Genomic DNA, 18,341 nt, shown 5'->3' on the forward strand with positions numbered 1-18,341 from the left:
GGGGCATGCCTTATTCTCAACACTCTAGATGATTCAATACTAAAGAGCACATCACGAGTAACCGAGCATCACAAACCTAGTGGTCCAAGTCCTCATGTTGCACATAACCTGGCCCAAGCCAACCCCAGCTCTACGCTCACAGCCGTGCCTACTTGTTCCACAATTTCCAGTAGCCATTGATCTATCACCATGGCTCATAATTGTGCCGATCTTGCACCATGGCTCCCAGCCCTGCCGATCTTGCCATATGGCTCCTAATCGCGCTAACCAAGCTCATGGCACTCCAAACTTCAAAGCAACCAATGATGAACCAGAAGACAAGGCTTTATTAACAGCCTCTGCTAGTGAAAGACTTAGCGGTGAAGAAGCTTGCAATCCATCTAGATTCTCAGTTAATCACCAACTAAGCCTCAAAAGGGCACACAACGAAACATCTAATAATGACACAATACTTGAAGAAAGTCTAGGAGAAGCTCGATGTGCTTCCCGATTGCACCCTTATGCAGGTTCCATAAGTGGTTCGAAGTCTTAACCAAATCGCCAAACAAGACCTTGCAAGCTGAGGATTATTTCAGTTGTCCAGTAGTCCGACTTTCCTTAGTTGCACTCATGACAACAACTTCCATGCTCCCTAGTGCTAGAGGGTAAACCAATCCCCCAACACCCATTTGGGTTTGCTCTCCAGTGCAAGAAGATAAACTAATTGCTCTCCAGTGCAAGAGTGCAAACCAATTCCTCGACACCCATTTGGGTTTGTTTTCCAATGCGAGAGGATAAACTAATTTCTCTCTAGTACGAGAAGGTAAACTAATCCCCCGACACCCATCTGGGTCTACTCTCCAATGCTAAAGAGTAAACCAATTCCCCGACACCCATATAGGTATGCTCTCCAGAGTGAAGGGATAAACTAATTGTTTTCCAGTGCGAGAGGGTAAACTAATTCCCCGACACCCATTTGGGTTTGCTCACTAGCGTGGTAGGATAACTTAATTGCTCTCCAGTGCGAGAATACCACACAGCTCAAAAGATTGAATACTCAAAGTCCAGCTAAGCAGCAAATGGTCAGGGGGCAGCAGCCACTTTGCACTCAACAATTCGCTCATCCAACACTTTGTCTTCAGCAGCTCCAATCTTGGCAGCTCTGTCCTTGATTGCTCCATCTACGGTAGTTGAGAAATCAAACTCAAGCAGTTTCCTCATTCTTGGCAAGCAGCCCAAACCATGGGCCATGCCATGCCACTACCTCACCCTATTCCGAGCCAGCCCTTAACTTCAGTCAAGCCGAGCAACACAAATTGTGGCCCCTGTCACACCACCTCCTCAACCTGTGCTAAGCCAACTCTTGGCCCCTGCCAGCTGATATGCCACACCACCCCGACGACCGCCTCGTGGCAGCACCACCCAAGAATAAGACAAAGAAATTAAGTTTTTCTTACATCGGTGCGGAGCAGAGAATAATAAAAAAAAATTAAAGGAAGACAGTTCTTTGCACAGGCAAGCAAAGAAGAGAGCTAGGGGAGGGGGACCAAATATCCTCTAGCTTTCCCTCTTTCTTATAGGGATAAAAAATTGTCCTCCGAAGTTGATTTAATCTCCTACTTAAGGTAAATTTAAATAGGCTTCGGAGGCGATTTATTTCCCTTTCATAGAAAAATCTAATTCCAAGTCCAAGTGGGAATCTGCATCAAAGTTGGAGATCTCTACACTTGCTGCCCTTTTCTGCGAGCAGCCCAGCATGTGTGAGGGCATTTGTGGAACCAAAAATAATCAAGAAAATTATGGAGGCGACACATGGACTTTTGGGTAAAATGACAAAATTACCCTCAAGGCACACCCAGATTCCCACGCGCAAGCAGCGGACAATAACAGCTCAAACATGATCAAAAGTGATCAAAATAGGTATTTATTCAAAACTTATTTCATCAATCCTCATCAAATCCTCCCTACAAGGTAACCCCTATTTAATCTTTTCAAATTAGGATTAATTACCAAAATTAATTGGTTAATTTTCTAATTAATTTCCTAGTTGATTGCAAGATATTATTTTGACATAATATCTTGCAATTAGAGCCAAAAACCACCATAAGTGGCCGGAGCCCTTTTCTCCAAATAGGGGTTGGCCACATCCCTATATATAGCTCCTCATTTCTCCAAAAACCTAAGTTCATTATTCTCCTAAAATTCTCTACACATTTTTTCTCTCAAATTCTAACTTTGGTATCGGAGGTTATTCGGCCAAATCCTCCCTCATTCATCGTGGGCGCGTGAGGTTCTTGATTTTGGCCTTAGGTGTTAATTGTTTTGCAAGTGCAATTTCGTCCAAGAAGAAGAAGGCGGAAATTTGTATCCACAATGAGCTAGTTGGACTACTTCTTCTGGCACTCGTTTCAAAGGGTATGATTAAGCACTTGAACCTGAAAATCAACAAACTTTATCAGAATAGTTTCAAGTTAAGCACAAGAATCTATTTTGGAACCTTTGTGACTGCCACCCACGTAAAAAATGTTGCCATTTTGGACCACAACATAATCCCAATTGATACTTCTAATTCTAAACCTGTTGTCGAACCTTATATGGGAACTTTAACGAAAAGCTCCCGGTACTGTTCACTTTAACGAAAAACTACATTTTTACACTAAAAAGTCAATTCTGGTACTATTCACTTTACCCTTTATTTTGATACTTCACGTTACAGAAGATTCCCACTTTCTTATACCATGAAAATTAAATTATAATTGATCCAAACAAGTTCTGTCCTTTTAGAAATTTAAGCCTAAAAAATTAAAGCTGACAAAGAAGTCATTAAGGTCAACAATTTTTGTTCAATATTACGTAGCACTTAGTGGTACGAAGAATGAGTGGTAGAGATTGAAAAGAAAAGATCTATTAGTTTTAGAAATCTAATCTAATGGTTAAAATACCAGTAGCAGTGCTATACGTAGCTTAGTTTCAATATGAGTTGGGATTTAGACCTTTGTCAGGTAAATTCCAAGTTGCCGAGCCCAAGCATCCAAGTACCATGTTATTCCACAACATTGCTCCTTTTTGCCTTGGATTCTTTACTGCAATCCACATGAAACACGGGTATAAGCATATGCCAAAGGCAATGTCAACCCCCCGATTAGAGGTGCCAGGCCTACCAAAAATGGAAAAGCCACTGCCATGAAAAATTCCACTCCTAAGAAAATGCGTAAAGCTAGGCCGACGCGAAGCCACCTTGAACACGGCTTGTTCTTCCTGATAGTGTACTTTGACCCCAGCTTATCAAAAACTACCATGCCATAGATTTTGGAATGTGCTTAAGCAGTGTATCACCATAAGCATGCAAATCAGTCCAAGAAAATTTCTTGAAGTGTTTTTATGTTCATGGAATTGTGAAACTAAGATCAATAATCCTCTGTAGAAAGTAGGTACCTGCATAAATCAAAATACATTTGATGATCATACCAAAAGATTAATTATGACTTAAGTAACTAAACATAAATGAAAATGAATTTTCACTTATTTACTTTGTGCCAAAAGCCCAAAATCCACAAAAGGCCAGAGGAAGAAAACACATGGCTGCGAGTGCATAAGCTCTAGTCACTCCACTCCACATTCGCTTATGTGTTGAGTATTTGGGGTTTGTGGGTAATGTGGCCTGCATGAGTGGTGAACTTTATCACCTTTACAGATATTGATAGATACATTGCACAAGTTACACAACTTGATGGTAGGGCATCAGCAGCCGGTGTTGAGTACCAATCCATAAATAGTAAGTACATTATTGATGTTTAGCCAACATACACTAGTAGAAAAAAACTCATCTATCACGGTCGATGTTCGTGGTAGATTGCAATCCATCACGGATACTGTGCTCCTTAATAATCTGGATATGATAGAAAGTCACAGATTCTACCACGAGTTATGCCCGTTGTCAATTGTAATATAATCACGGATTGTGCCCGTTGTAGAAGCAGATCTAACACCACGTGCACTCTAACTGTTGTGGATTACAAATTGGTCACAGCTAATGCCCGTTATAAAAAAAATTTCCAAAAAAAAATGTTTAATAATGTATTATATAATATTTATAAACAAAATTACGCATTTACTACAATATAACAATTAAATAAAAAAAATTCATAGATTCAAACATTACAATCCCACACTAAACTAAAGCTAACAAAAAAACAATGAGATATACAAAGAAATACCAAACTATCTAGAGACCTTCAACAACCAGGGACATTGTCACTTTGAAGACTTCACATTTATTTGAACACCATCCAAACAAAGGACCTTGAGAGCGAACTACTGCCCCTAATGCTTGAGCCTCAGCAATTGTTGCCTCTCTCTATCTGCATGGACATAAGCATATGGATCAAGAAAAAAAAAATCTTGTATCTGTATAGGTAGAAATATACATTTGATCTCAATCAAGAAAAGTGAATAGAACTCTTGAAAAAATATATTAAGGGGGGTCCTTTGAGAAAAGATAAACACATGATAGATTATGAACCTGCTAAACAGAGCCACTACATACATATTTCTGCAAATATATACCATACAAGATTAGCCAACCCAATACCATAAACAAAGATTTTGTTTTTATAAACATAAACAATAGGAACCAAACCAATGCTATAAGCTAAATCATTATTAGCCCAGAAATCAATATCAAGTTCTTACCCTGTCTGCAAGTTCTTTGGGCAAATAAAAATGGTAAACTGCAAAGCTACAAGAACCACAGGTTTAGAAAACATCACTGAAAATTTGTATTATAAAATCAAACATTCAAAAACTACATGTGGAGAAAAATGCTAGAACGTATCAAATTTTGAGACTTGAAATATTAATTTCATTAGACGACTACTTCACAATTCGACGATAAGGATGATTATGGACCAAGAAGTGGAAACTAGAATCACAAGTTGGGAATGGAATATGTTTATTTGACACACCCCAACCCAGAATATCCACTAGGACTCTTAATCGAGTTGTGCTGGCCGACACCTGAAAGGTGACGAAGCTATAAAATATAATTATGTGGGAAATGTGAATAAATTTAAATCTAAAAGTACATAAAGACAAGAGTGTGCTGTGAGCAGGAATGAACCCATTTCACACGCGACGTCAGAGTATAAGTAAAGTACAGTAGTGTGGATAAGAATCATACCCTCGGAGGTAGCCACCTATACTGAGATTTGCCAAGAATCCTCATCAATGTGAACTTTCAGCAGCTAAAACCTAGAAGGGCGCAAAAACAAGGGTGAGTGGACCTGAAAATAAAGTTTTTAATAAAAACCTTTTGAAAACGTTATAACCCCTCGCCATAAAACCCGTATAATTTCCTAGAAAATAATAATACATACGTATATAGAAATCATACTCGAGAGTAGTGAAAACCAAGTATATGCCATGTCAAGTATCTCAGCAATGAAATAAGTAAGCCAGGTGAAATAAATCAATGTAAAATGATATGCCAACCAAAGTCACCTAACGTGACCTGTACGGCTGAACCTATAACTCATTAACCAATTCATGCACATGAATCGGAACCACCTATTGTGGTTTATACGACGGAGCTGGGTGTAAATAAGTACGCTCAAGTGCTACAATCACGTGAAGGCTGTGCGAATAATTGCAGGTCACCTACAAGTCGGAACCACCTAATGTGGTTTATACGATAGGGTTGTGCACCAAACTTGGATCCAAGGTGAGCGTGCGGCGCATGAGGTGAACATCACATGAAGGACTGTGCTCTGGCCACGGGCTGGAGCACTAACATCGGGGTGAAGGATAATGAGCTCTAAATGCATCTACGCATAATCATAAACAATACAACCATTATCATCACATAGTACTCACCTGAAACTTACCTGGCCTTCGCAACGTCATACAATATTATACATACACATGCTAATGCATATAATAAAATGGAGTGCAAGCATGACATGGCATTTAAAAATATCTGGGAAAATGTAAAGCATATATACGTATATATAGAAAACCAAAAACCTACTCACTTGGAGTCCGTGCTACAACTCCCTAGCATAAACATTAAGGCATGACGAACGATTGGCGCCTAGAATAATTATCAAATCATGTCTTAGAATTCTTATTAATAGAACATATAACTTACATATCCTATTTGGGAAGATCCATACGTCAAATTCTCGATCCGTAAGTTTCTAATGTCCTCAAATATTACGTATTATAACGTATCAAAGTTTGGCGATGATCCAACGGTCGGATTGTCAATTGCTATAATAATCAAGTGCCGGACCTTAATTGAACTGCGTTCAAATGACGGAATAATAATCAAACGGCGGACCTTAATTGAACTGCATTCAAATGACGAAAATTCATCAATTGGACTCCACATACAAAATTAGAGAATCAAATTTAGCTTAGGAAGGTCAGGGGATGCCTCGGCCCACGCGCCACAGAAGGTGGCGATCGGCTGCTCCGATTTGCCGGAAAATTCAACTATTTTTAAAAATTCTCAAACTTCACAGAAATGAAGATCTCCATGAATAGAGCAACTTTAATACTTGTGATTAAAGCCAATTTGACCAGGAAATTTCCCAATTTCACGAAAACCCGCCGGAAACCCTATAAAGGGTGATTCTTGATTCGGCCTTCAAAATCACTCCAACGCCTCAACAAACCACTGGGTTTCATTCCTGAACTCAAGAGGAGTCTAATGTTGGTGGTGGTTGATGGAGTTACCTTCGGATTTGATGGATCGCCACCTCGAAGCGATCGCACCCATCCATATATTTCTTCCCAATTCTGGACATAATCTCCTGAAATTTGATGTGGAAATGGTAGAGGAAGGGTAAAGATGATGGTTAGGAGTGGTAGATCAGCTCAATTCACAGGTCACAACCGGGTCACGGGTCAAGGGGAAACTGATTCGGTTCTCCTCCTTCTCCTCTTCCCTCATTTTTCCTCATTTCCTCTTTTCCCATTGGTTCTCCTTCTTTTTTCCCTTCCTCATTGGTCCGATTCCTCCCTCATTTCTCTCATTTATCCTTCATCTCCACCGACCATCTTTCTTTCTTTTAATATGGGCCACATGTGGCTCCATCAGATTTTGCTCCAAAAATCTAGAGCATTTTAGAAGTAAATAAATTTACAATTTTACCCTCGACTTCATTTGTTAATATCTCCATCGTTATAACTCCAAATCACGATTCGTTCACGCCCACGCGTTCGTAGCGACGAGTACTACGAGTATACGTGAAGAAAATGAACCCTACATGATACGACACGGCAAACAACAAAAGTTAACACTTTGTCTCGAAAGGCATTTTCATAAATTCACTTTTTAAAATTATAAAAATCATAATAATTGGGGACGGGTCGTTACATTATTCCCCATGAGGGGAACACAATTATTATTTTTTTAACTCAATGATTTCAATTGTCAGTGTGAAAAAAGTTCAAAGTTTAAACTAGCAGGCCTCTAGAAGCTGCATTCAAAGAATATAGTACAAATAGTAGACTCAGATTTAACTCCACTTTTACACATTTATGCACTACCTAAACTAGCATGCATTGGAGTGTATAAACTAAAGTAAATAAAAACTCGGTGTTTTAAGATCCATCATATACAATTATATCCACCAATAATATATGGACTTTAGAGGAAACTAGGCCAGGCAATTTCTGACACGACCCGATAACCCGACACGACACGACACAAAATTAACAAGTGTTCGGGTCGACACGATAACGAATCAAATCATTATTAGGTAACCCGATAAGCACCTATTAAGATAACGCGTTGGTTCGGTTATACATGTTGGTAACACGATACATGATACATGATAAGCAAAATATTAATTTTATAATTTTATAACCCTAAAAAAATACTATAATAATTATATATATTTATTTAACAATTTTATACCCCTAAAAACTATAATAATTATATATATGTATATATATATATATATAATTAAATATTAAAAATTGGTGATCATTGGATCGGCTTAAATATACATATCATTCAATTTCTTAAGTGTTATACGTATAAAATAAATAAATTTAAATCTACTTAATAAATATATATATATATACACACACCATTGAACTTGATGGGATACGAATTCTACGAAACTAATTTCAACGATCCAATCGTCAAACTTGTTTGTATATGCTTCAAGATCGTATCATCAAAAAATCGCAAAAAACAAACATTTGGAGATCAAGTAACGGGACAAAACTTTTTATGGTTATCAATGAAAAAACATGATTTAACGGCTATTTTAACTCCGATTTTGATGATTTTTTACATCTACACTCCTTAACCCTATATGAATACAATGAATGAACTCGACATTCAATTTAAAATATTTACACTAGTGGATAGCACAAAATCTTATGTTATACTTAATGAAAGTATGAATAAACTTGTAAGTGTTAATGAATCTATCGTTTTGATAGGATACGCATTCTACAAAACTAATTTCAACGATCCAACCATCTAACTTGTTTGTATATGCTTCGAGATCGCATACGCTAAAAATTGCAAAAAACAAACATTGAGAGATCAAGTAATGGGACAAAACTTTTCGACGGTTATCAACAAAAAATCACGATTTAACTGTTATTTTAACTCCAATTTTGATGATTTTTTACAGCTACCCTCCTTAACCCTATATGAATACAATGAATGAACTCAATCTTCAATTTAAAATAGGGTTCTTTAGAAAAAGACCCTTGAAACTCTTATTTTCCAAACAAAAACCCACATAATATTAAATATCTAAATAAAACCCAAATTTCAAATAGAGTATCATGTAGACAAATATATAACCAATTATTATCACATATTTACAACTTATGCCACAAAGCCCTAATTATCTCAATAAATATTATTACTCACCCTAATTATGATTAGTAATTAACCCATATGGAAAATTTCACCTTTCTTGTATGGTAAATATTAGGAATATATATATATATATATATATATATATATATATATTAATTTAGCCATGTTCATAAACAATTATGGGCACATTTTTCGTATGGAAAAAAAAATCCTTTGTACAATCAGTTATTTTGCATCAAATAATAATATTGTTTGATAAAAACAACAAAGAACCAATTAATATTCTTTTATGTTGTAGGTAAATTATTTTACCTAGATTATTACATACATTAGGCATTTTTTGTTTGTTATCATATATGCTTGTTAAAAATAATTTATCTATATTTATATGTAAAATATAAGTAAATTAATTTTGAATCAAATAGCATTTATTTTGTAGGTAAATTAAAATAGTAGTTCCATTATTTTGGTAAAGTTAAACAGTGCCTAAATTATTTCGTAAAAATTAAACCAAGACAAATTATCTCTATTAAAATAAAATAGTAGATATTCGACAAAAAAAAATAAAAATAAAACAGTAGCTACATTATTTTCTTATAAGATTAAACAATAGGTAAATTATATTGTAGGTACATTATGTTTGTAATATAAAAAAAGAAATTGAAATTTATAAACAAAAAGTAGTATATATATTATTTTTTAATCAAATTTCCTTTATTTGTAGGTGAATTATTTCCATGCATTATTATATATATTGGGCACATTTTACTACTAATATATATGTGTGCAATAATTTACCTATATTATTATATAAAATATAGATAAATTTATTTTGAAATCAAATAACATTTTTTGTTTTATAAGTAAATTATTTTGCATGTATCATTACAAATATAGGGCAAATTTATTGCTAATACACATGTCCAAATAATTTATCTATATTTTTTAAATATAGCTAAATTATTTTATAGTGCTCTTTCATATTTTCATTTGGTAAGAAAATGGCAAGATTAAATTAAAATTGTCTAATTTTATGCAAATTTGAAAAACAATTACGAAATCTTAAGGAAAGTATAACATTATTAGTTCTTTTTTGCCTTAACAAACAATTTGTTATGACATATTATTATTTTAAATATTAATGCATTTTTTCCATTAATCTCTCCTTTCAAATCTGCATAGAATTAAATGTTTACATTAAAACTGTTTTTAGGGGTATTTTAGGCAGCTGCAAAATGTAAAATGTGTAAAGGCAAACAAAATTAATGAATTTGCTTATGTGGAGCCTAGTCATTGGGTTTTATTCAGATAAAAAAGCTATGTCGGGTTTTATGTAAAGAAACTTGAGTTTCAGGGGCTAAAGTCATATTTTCAGTTTAAAATATGTACACTAGTGGATACCACAAAATCTTATATTATACTTAATGAAAGTATGAATAAACTCTTAAGATCGCATACGTATATAGTAATCAAATATGTTTGTATATACTTTGAGATCGCATACACCAAAAATTGCAAAAAAACAAACATTAAGAGATCAAGTAACGGGACAAACTTTTCGACGGTTATCAACGAAAAATCATGATTTAACGGTTATTTTAACTCCGATTTTGATTATTTTTTACAGCTACTCCTTTACCCTATATGAATACAATGAATGAATTCGATCTTCAATTTAAAATATTTAAACTAGTGGATAACACAAAATCTTCTGTTATACTTAATGAAAGTAGAAATAAACTCTAACTATTAGTGAATCTATCGTTTTGATGAGATATGAATTCTACAAAACTAATTTCAACAATCCAACTGTCAAACTTGTTTGTATATGCTTGAAGATCGGATATGCCAAAAATCGGAAAAAAATAAACATTAAGATATCAAGTAACAGGACAAAAAATTTTGACGGTTATTAACGAAAAATCACGATTTAACGGTTATTTTAACTCTGATTTTGATGATTTTTTACAACTACACTCCTTGACCCTATATGAATACAAATGAATTCGATCTTCAATTTAAAATATTTACACTAGTGGATACCACAAAATCTTATATCATGATGATCAATGAAAATTGAGGATTTTGTAAAAAGAATAACATGCAAGCTTTGAGTTCTATTGGCAAGGTTTAAACTTTTGAGAAAGGTTTCACAACCTTGAAGACAAAAACTCTTTCATTTTGCATATCCTTGCACATTTAATATTTTGTCAAAGACTAGTAGTGTATGGATGTTTGTTTATTAGGCTCTTATTTTCGAGTGTAGATGTAGTACTTAAACGACAAATATGTTTTAATAGTTTGAAGTAATATTTATGTGGCAATGTGTGGTATGTGCAAATTTAAGAAAAAAAATATTTTTTCTTAACGGGTCGGGTCACTTTACCCCTGTTAAGGACCCGTTAAGATAACAGGTGTGACACGACATGACTCGTTAAGATAACAAGTGTTACACGAAAACGACACGAACACAATAGACACGACCCGTTTGCCAAGCCTAGAGGAAACTCAAGACTACAAAATGAGATTCCATAAGCTCTTTCTTACACTCATACTCAGTCTGGATATTTATCAAAGTTCTTGAAGACCTAATAGAAGTATGCTATTAAAAACCAAGAAAAAAAACAAAGAACATCAGCTTCGGCTTGGTCTCAGAGCAGCCTTGATGTTAAACATATATCCATTAAGGACGGATACACCATATCTTTCCTAAACAGAGAGAATGGAAAAGAGGGATATGGTGTCTTACTTTATAGAAAAACACATCCAAAAATTCATTGATCACACATTAGCCTAATCGCTAGGCACTAGCTCATGTAAATAAAGGAATTCACCGTAAAGGAAAAACCCATTTATTTAAGCATGCAGCGAGTTCAGATCAACTAAACGATGCCTCTAAATTCCACTAAATACATGAAATCAATAAACTAAGACCAACTCTTTCATATCATATCAAAGGTAAATCAATTTCAATATTGAAGCAATTCAACCAATGTCCCAAAGTAATAATAAGAGCTTATTTACCAGCTTCTTTTAGCTTCAAACGGGAAACCCATTTTCCCACTATTTACATGAATTCAAAAATCCTCCAAAAGGGCACTAATCCACAGAAGGAACTCGAAGCAAAAAGCCCAGATGAAGAAATAAACTTCTTCACATTGATTCTGGATTTCAATCAAGATTCAAGACACGCCCTTTATCCAATACCCACTCTGGCATTCCTTCAAACACATGGTAGGCACTTTGTTACCACAATCAACTTCATCATACATGCTATATATTTACCAAAACTAGCAGAAACCACCAATACAAAGGCAAAACAGAAAACCCAGAAGAAAACTAAAGCAACCCATCAAATCAAACACGAAGACAGCCTTAACAATAAATCTGTATCAACTAACACTAAAAATAAGTAAGAACTAACACTAAATTAGAAAACTTACAAAAATCCCAAAACTGAAATTTTTTATTTTGGAAAATCACTTACACTGGATGACAGCCCACGAGGAGATGATCATTTTTACCTGTTGGGTCGAGGTCCAATTCTGGCAAGCTTGGCCGGAAATTGGCAGAAAAACCCACGGTCACCATTTCTTGGATCTAAAATTGAGGAAATTCGGCTACAAATTTGTAGAAACTAACTCAGGGGTTGGAAAGAGGACATGAAGAGCATCCTGGAGGTATAATTTGAGGGTCGTTGGTGACTTGTGGACAACGTCGCTGTTGCGTAAAAGAGATGAGGAAGAGAGAGGATACGAGAATAGGTAAAGAGAGAATTAAGGTGAGAGAGGGAAGTTGGACGTTCGTCTCAAAGAGAAAGAAGGGGAGAGAGAAGAGTCGAGTGATGGTGTCTGATTTGAAATTGGTAGACAAGGTAAACGAAACCTGAGCACGGGACTCAAGGTGAATAAAAAAATGATGGACAGTTAGGGTTTTCAGTTTTCAAGACTTTTATCCCTCAATTGGGGGAAAAAAAATTAATATCACACAACTAAGGCGCAAGCGGGGGAATAGCAAATAATTTTAATATCCCAAATATTATCAAGGGGCTAACAAAAACAAAATAAAAAAAACATTAAAAATATCAACCACGGTCAAGATACGTGGTGAAATTTAGAAAGGCGGTGTGGTGGTTTTAGTTAATCACCACAAGCACTACACATGGTGATTTTTAATTTCAAGAACGGGCGCGAATATAACCGTGATGAATTAATCATATTTATCACGGGGAGACTTAGACTGTGATAATTGATTCCCTTCTACCACGAGCTTCTGAAGTCCGTGATAAAATTGTCGTGGTAAATATAATGTTTTGTTGTAGGATCAATAGGGTTAACAAAATACATGGATAGTGTAATCTGTTGGATGTGTTTTAGTAGGAAGCATTTCTTTTTTCTTTTTTTTTTTTTTTTGAGCAAAGATAGTAGGAAGCATTTATATTCAGAAGTATTTTACTTTTGTTAGAAACAAAACATTTGAAAGTGTTTAGCTAAAAGTATCTCCAATAATACTAGTTAATTTTTTGTTATTGTAGCAGTCAAATGACACAACGTCTGGTCAGCCACCACTTACAACAATACAATTTAGTTATAATATTTTAATATTATTTTTTTTTCCCAAAACTTAACAACCCAAGCCGTTTTTCTTCTCTTGAAACCCACAAACTTAACAACCCAAACACTTTTTTTTTTTCTCAGTACATCGATATTTTTACACTAAGAGGAGGAGGAATTCAGTTAAGTCCCACAATAGGCAGCCTAATTTGGTATCGAATTCACCATCCACGAAATTCGAACTCAAGCCATTTTTAGTGTAGATATTGTAGATGATATCGTATGTTAAAATAAAAAAATAAATGAAAAAATAAAAAACACCAAAAATTAACTTTTTCTCTCTTCTTAGTCAAATCTAACTAGTTACTGTAAGAGTACCTCCAATAGCCTAGATAAATGAGGCTTTTAGACTACTTCAGCAAAAAATACAAAAAAATAAAACTCCAATAAACTAGTTAAATGACTAGTCATCTTAATTTTGTTAACATCATAAACCTTCGCTAATTAGCTGATAAAGCCCACATTAGCTCGATCCGTATTCGATATACCTAGAAAGTAAGAGCCGGGGTAAACTTGGAGTCCAATTGACTCCAAGTCACGTGGAGATCACTAAAGAGAATTCTAGTACTAAATGAGCTATGACATTCCATATCAGTTTAAGGAACGTTTCAGATCATCACCAAATCCTATGTATCAACTAAGGATCAAATGAGATCATGTTTTGCGGAACTTTAGAGTACGAGATGTCGGGTCACGCCGAGATGCTTTCAGAATTGCATGACCTCAATCTAGAAAGGTCACCTTGACGTTGAACCAATTTTAGACATCGAACACCCTTATTTATTTGTCTCTTAATTTCTTTTTAAATTCATTTAATTTAAATTTTGTAAATAAAGAAAGGTGTTCAAGAGAAGAAAAAAAAAACATTTTGCTATTTTTTGGTCATTTTGTGGAAAGATATATTGTCTTTGAATAATTTTTTAACTTGATGTACAAAAACTACTCTACGTGTGGATAGAATCACTCTTCACTGTATCATCTCTTGGGCTGGTCCCCTGGTAGGGTTTGGACTCTGTCTATTTCTGCCTTTGGGATTTGTACATGAAGATGTTGTTCAAACCCACGAATTTCATCCAAAAAAAACAAAAAAGAGGGGGTTATTCTCGGTGCCTTATCATGATTACAATCTTTATGCTCTTGTACTGTGATTTTATAACTTTATGTAGCAGCTTCTTTGGATAAAAAAGAATCGAATTCTGTTTAGATGGGGTTGGTAGCAACCAAAATCCCAAAACTAATATGTGTGGAAACAATTCACTCTAATATTAATTTCATTCTTTAAACATCCACAGGAAAACTACATAGGCTACTTAAGCTTTTGGCTCAAGGGAGAATAATTAGTAGCTAGAGTTTAGAATTCCGGACACAACATGTCATCGTTTGACATTGCTTGGCAATCACTGAGGCTTGAAAAAGCTCACTGTAATACCAGTGTCAATTATAACATAAACACCAGCAGCAATCAACAGGATACTTAAAAGAATTCCCACAGTCCCTAATACCCAATTTACCCACCAACTTAGACTGTACTTCTTGGGTTTCTTGATCTTTAGCCACATGAAACATGGATATGCTAATGTCACCGGCAATGATATCCCTCCTAGCAAACCAGCTATGCTTCCCAAGAAAGGTACGGCCACGGCTAAGAAGTAGCATCCATAAGCATACATAGCTCTCATGATAGCCCTAAGCCACCATGGAGCTGCCTTCTTAAACCTCCTAGTGTATTGTGACTCCATCTCGTCAAACATCGGCATGCCATAGATCTGGAAGGAGCACAAAGCATTGATTACAACAAACAAACTTGCTAGTCCGAGAACCAATCGGGATGTGTCACGCATATGGAAGCCGTACAAGGCCGCAAACATGCCTCCTTGATGTGGTATCTGCAAACCAAATGCATATTAGTATTGTCCACAAACACTTAAATAATCTTCCCGTATGAGACATCTGACATATTGTCAAACTGTTAATTTTATTTATTTGAATGGAAAATCTAACACGGTAAACAGTCTGACAAAAGACGATTAAATTTCATATGTTTCATATCAGTTTTGTTTTCAGACAAATAAGGAAGTTGAACTTTGAAAGTCAGATATGTTACCATCTGACCATATGCCCAATAGCCTCCAATTGCAAGGGGGAAAAGGCACATTGCTATGAGAGTGTATGAAATTTGGACACCCCTCCACATTGGCACGCGTGATGGATGTTTTTCATTGGATGGCATTGTGGCCTGTAATGGAAGAGAAAACCCCGATTAGAAGGCAATTGGTGAAATATAGTCAGAAGTCCTATTCGATCGAGTTGCAATATCAACATCATTGGCTCAAGATCAGCAAAACATATACGAACATCATTAAATACAACCCTTGTATATTATTTTATTTTTACAAACTATTTGGCGTACTCTTTTCATTTGCTTAAAAAAAATATTCAACTTAAAAGTAGGATGATCGCTTAATATAATTTGTTCACATGGATACACTAAAAAGATTTAGACCAAATTATCTCCACTTGTTTATCCTTCGGCCAACATATACTAACTTTATAGTATACTAAACCAAAAGAATAAGATATACTAAGAACTTCAATTGTTTGTACCCGATATACAATGAATTTTTTTTTTCCTTTTTGCAATAATATAATGAATTCTATTATTTCTTTTTGTAACAAAAACTCTGTTTTGTTATATATGAACTCAAAACCTTCTTTAACAAACTACAGAAAAATAATTATCAGTTTTTTTCTTAATCGAAATAAAATTGAGTTATAAATTATTTTTTTCGTTGAGAAAAAAATGAACATAAAAAGGATAACGGCAATTATTGACAAGTGTACGTAATTAATTACACTACTATACACCTTAAACTGTGAGATTAATTGACGTACCTGAATCTCAAGTATAAGGTTGTGGCCTCTGAAGGCAAAGGCAATCATTCCAAGTGCATTGAGAATATCAAAAAAGTGAATGAGGTTTTTGTTGGATTTCAAGGGATCATAAGACACATGAGGAAGTCTACCCTTATCCACAGACACAACCCATATGATTGTGCAGTAGCCAATAGCTGTGATGGCACCAACAAGAGACACTCCGGCAATGGAGTTCAAGTTTGGTAGCTGCGACAGAATCACTGCGGCGCATGTAAACACCAAGTACCACTCTGCTGGTGTCAATGGCCTTGCAGTGCATGTAGCTCCACACACAATTTGGAAGAACGACTTTGATGTTGCTCCTCCGAGGACAATCAGAGCCACGCACGTGCCGCCCGATAGGTACAAAATCGGGAATAAGGCCAAGAACTTCGATAACTTCTCACCTGAGAAAGGGAGAAAATTGGATGGTTTTGGAAAAGTTACTTTTGAATAGGGGTTGTAAAATTTCTTAGCGCTTGGCTTGTTTTGGAGTAATTTCAGAAGTGCCAAAAGCGATTTTAGATGACTAATTTTTTTTTTTTTTTTACCGTGCTAGAGATTACAAAAGCACTTTTTGATGCTTCCTCACAAACAATTTCTAGTTCAATATAGAACAAAATTTTCTTAATTTTGTATTAAAGCAATACTGAATAAAAGCGTTTTCTTACATATAAGCACTTCGGAATAGTGTGCATTTAGCTTAATTAAACATATTAAATGGTAGTTCTTACCAAAAGTTGCATTGCAAAGTTGAATGTATCTGCAATAACGGATGCCAGTTTCAGGAGATTCATGAAGTTGGACCAGCAAGTATAAAGTGTAAAGTTGCCATATGAATGCCAAAGTCATACATATAACACCCCATGTCCTGTGGTAATTAACCAAATCGATTTTGTTTAAAAGTACCATAATACAGACACTGAAAAATAATATTAAGTTAACTAACAAACGTTTAATTGTTAAATTAAAGCAATACCCATAACTCATTAATCATGTTGACTTACCACCCAAGATAAGGAAAGGCCACAGGAAGCACAAGAGATTGAATTCCAATACCAGAACAAAGAGTGTGGAAGGCAGCATAGTAAGCGTTACCGTTCCTAGATTCAGTGATTGGAAGCCAAGCATCTTGAGGGTCAAGCCTTGTGAGGTGGAAAGCCCTCCTAACGGGGCTCCCTATTGGTGTCATGAACCGTGGAGTACGAGACTTTGGGGTTAAAGTTTTCGGGGTTTTTAGTGTTATCTGGTCATCACCACCACCGGTGGTGGTGGTTGAAGCAGGGATCAGCAGTGGTTGTACCCGAGACTTAGACGCTGGAGGATCTTCTGTAGGTGGCATAGGCGGCCCCGATGTTATTGGGGCTGGGGTTATCTCATCACCTCCTGTTTCAGACATTTTATTTCAAGTTCTCTCACTAGCTAGCTCTTCTATCTCGTCCTCTCCCTTAGTTTCTCACAAGAAATAAAGCTAGCCACTTACATTAATAACTCGTACCTTAGTCTATATATAGAGACCTCTCTATACACTGGGAAATTAAATAGATCAATTCAGTATAAGTTTTTTGACCTAATATTAGCTTATATTTGGGAACTAATCATTGCTCTAATCCACTGGAAAGGATAGGACAAGATTGTTTTCATATGTTAACAACTAACATCCTTATTATTCAAACTACACGTTGGCGTCCATAGTATATTAATTATTAGGTATATTTCACTGTATAGTCATAAGATGCTGTCTTAAAATTTGGATCAAGATATAAACAGAGGGCTAGACAGCTGCTGGAATTGTTTATCATGATTAACTTGCTCTTATCTTCTTCTTCTCTTGACTTAGACTAAGTCATATTTCGTTAAGCCTCAGGTCCCTGACTAATGTAAGCCACAAGGAATTAAAAATTTGTAGACACAACCCACAGACATACCATCATATTCAATACCTTCATTTTAAAGATTTCTCACAATTTTAAGGGACACTTTTGTAG

At 35.4% G+C, this 18,341-nt stretch overlaps 1 protein-coding gene and 1 long non-coding RNA gene across 6 annotated transcripts; both read right to left on the reverse strand.

Moving 5' to 3' along the window:
• Positions 1–4,089: 4,089 nt before the first annotated feature.
• On the reverse strand, positions 4,090–12,787 carry LOC108174124 (uncharacterized). Of its 5 annotated transcripts, none has more exons than XR_003776729.2 (4): positions 12,315–12,787; positions 5,159–5,229; positions 4,672–4,717; positions 4,090–4,340 (listed from the first exon to the last, which is right to left on the reverse strand). It is a non-coding gene; the product is annotated as an uncharacterized lncRNA (long non-coding RNA). The 5 variants fall into 5 exon arrangements; XR_003776728.2 differs by having other exon boundaries at positions 4,672–4,709; positions 12,315–12,786; XR_003776732.2 differs by lacking the exon at positions 4,672–4,717 and having other exon boundaries at positions 12,315–12,785.
• A 1,895-nt stretch (positions 12,788–14,682) lies between these two features.
• On the reverse strand, positions 14,683–17,893 carry LOC103454648 (lysine histidine transporter-like 8). Its single transcript, XM_008394248.4, has 5 exons — positions 17,361–17,893; positions 17,088–17,224; positions 16,333–16,760; positions 15,545–15,676; positions 14,683–15,326 (listed from the first exon to the last, which is right to left on the reverse strand). Exons 1-5 carry the CDS (start codon positions 17,750–17,752, stop codon positions 14,838–14,840), a joined length of 1,578 nt encoding a protein of 525 aa, XP_008392470.3. The 5' UTR covers positions 17,753–17,893; the 3' UTR covers positions 14,683–14,837.
• Between the last annotated feature and the right edge of the window lie 448 nt (positions 17,894–18,341).

Source organism: Malus domestica, chromosome 10 (genome assembly GCF_042453785.1).
Source record: "Malus domestica chromosome 10, GDT2T_hap1".
In the NCBI taxonomy this organism is placed as follows: Eukaryota; Viridiplantae; Streptophyta; class Magnoliopsida; order Rosales; family Rosaceae; genus Malus; species Malus domestica.

Coding starts and splice junctions, on each gene's coding strand:
- LOC103454648 (XM_008394248.4), bottom strand. CDS start 17,752: ATGTCTGAAACAGGAGGTGATGAGATAACCCCAGCCCCAATAACATCG. Junction 17,225..17,360: donor GCCTTTCCTTATCTTGGGTG/GTAAGTCAACAT, acceptor TAATTACCACAG/GACATGGGGTGTTATATGTA. Junction 15,677..16,332: donor ACCTTATACTTGAGATTCAG/GTACGTCAATTA, acceptor CTTCCATTACAG/GCCACAATGCCATCCAATGA.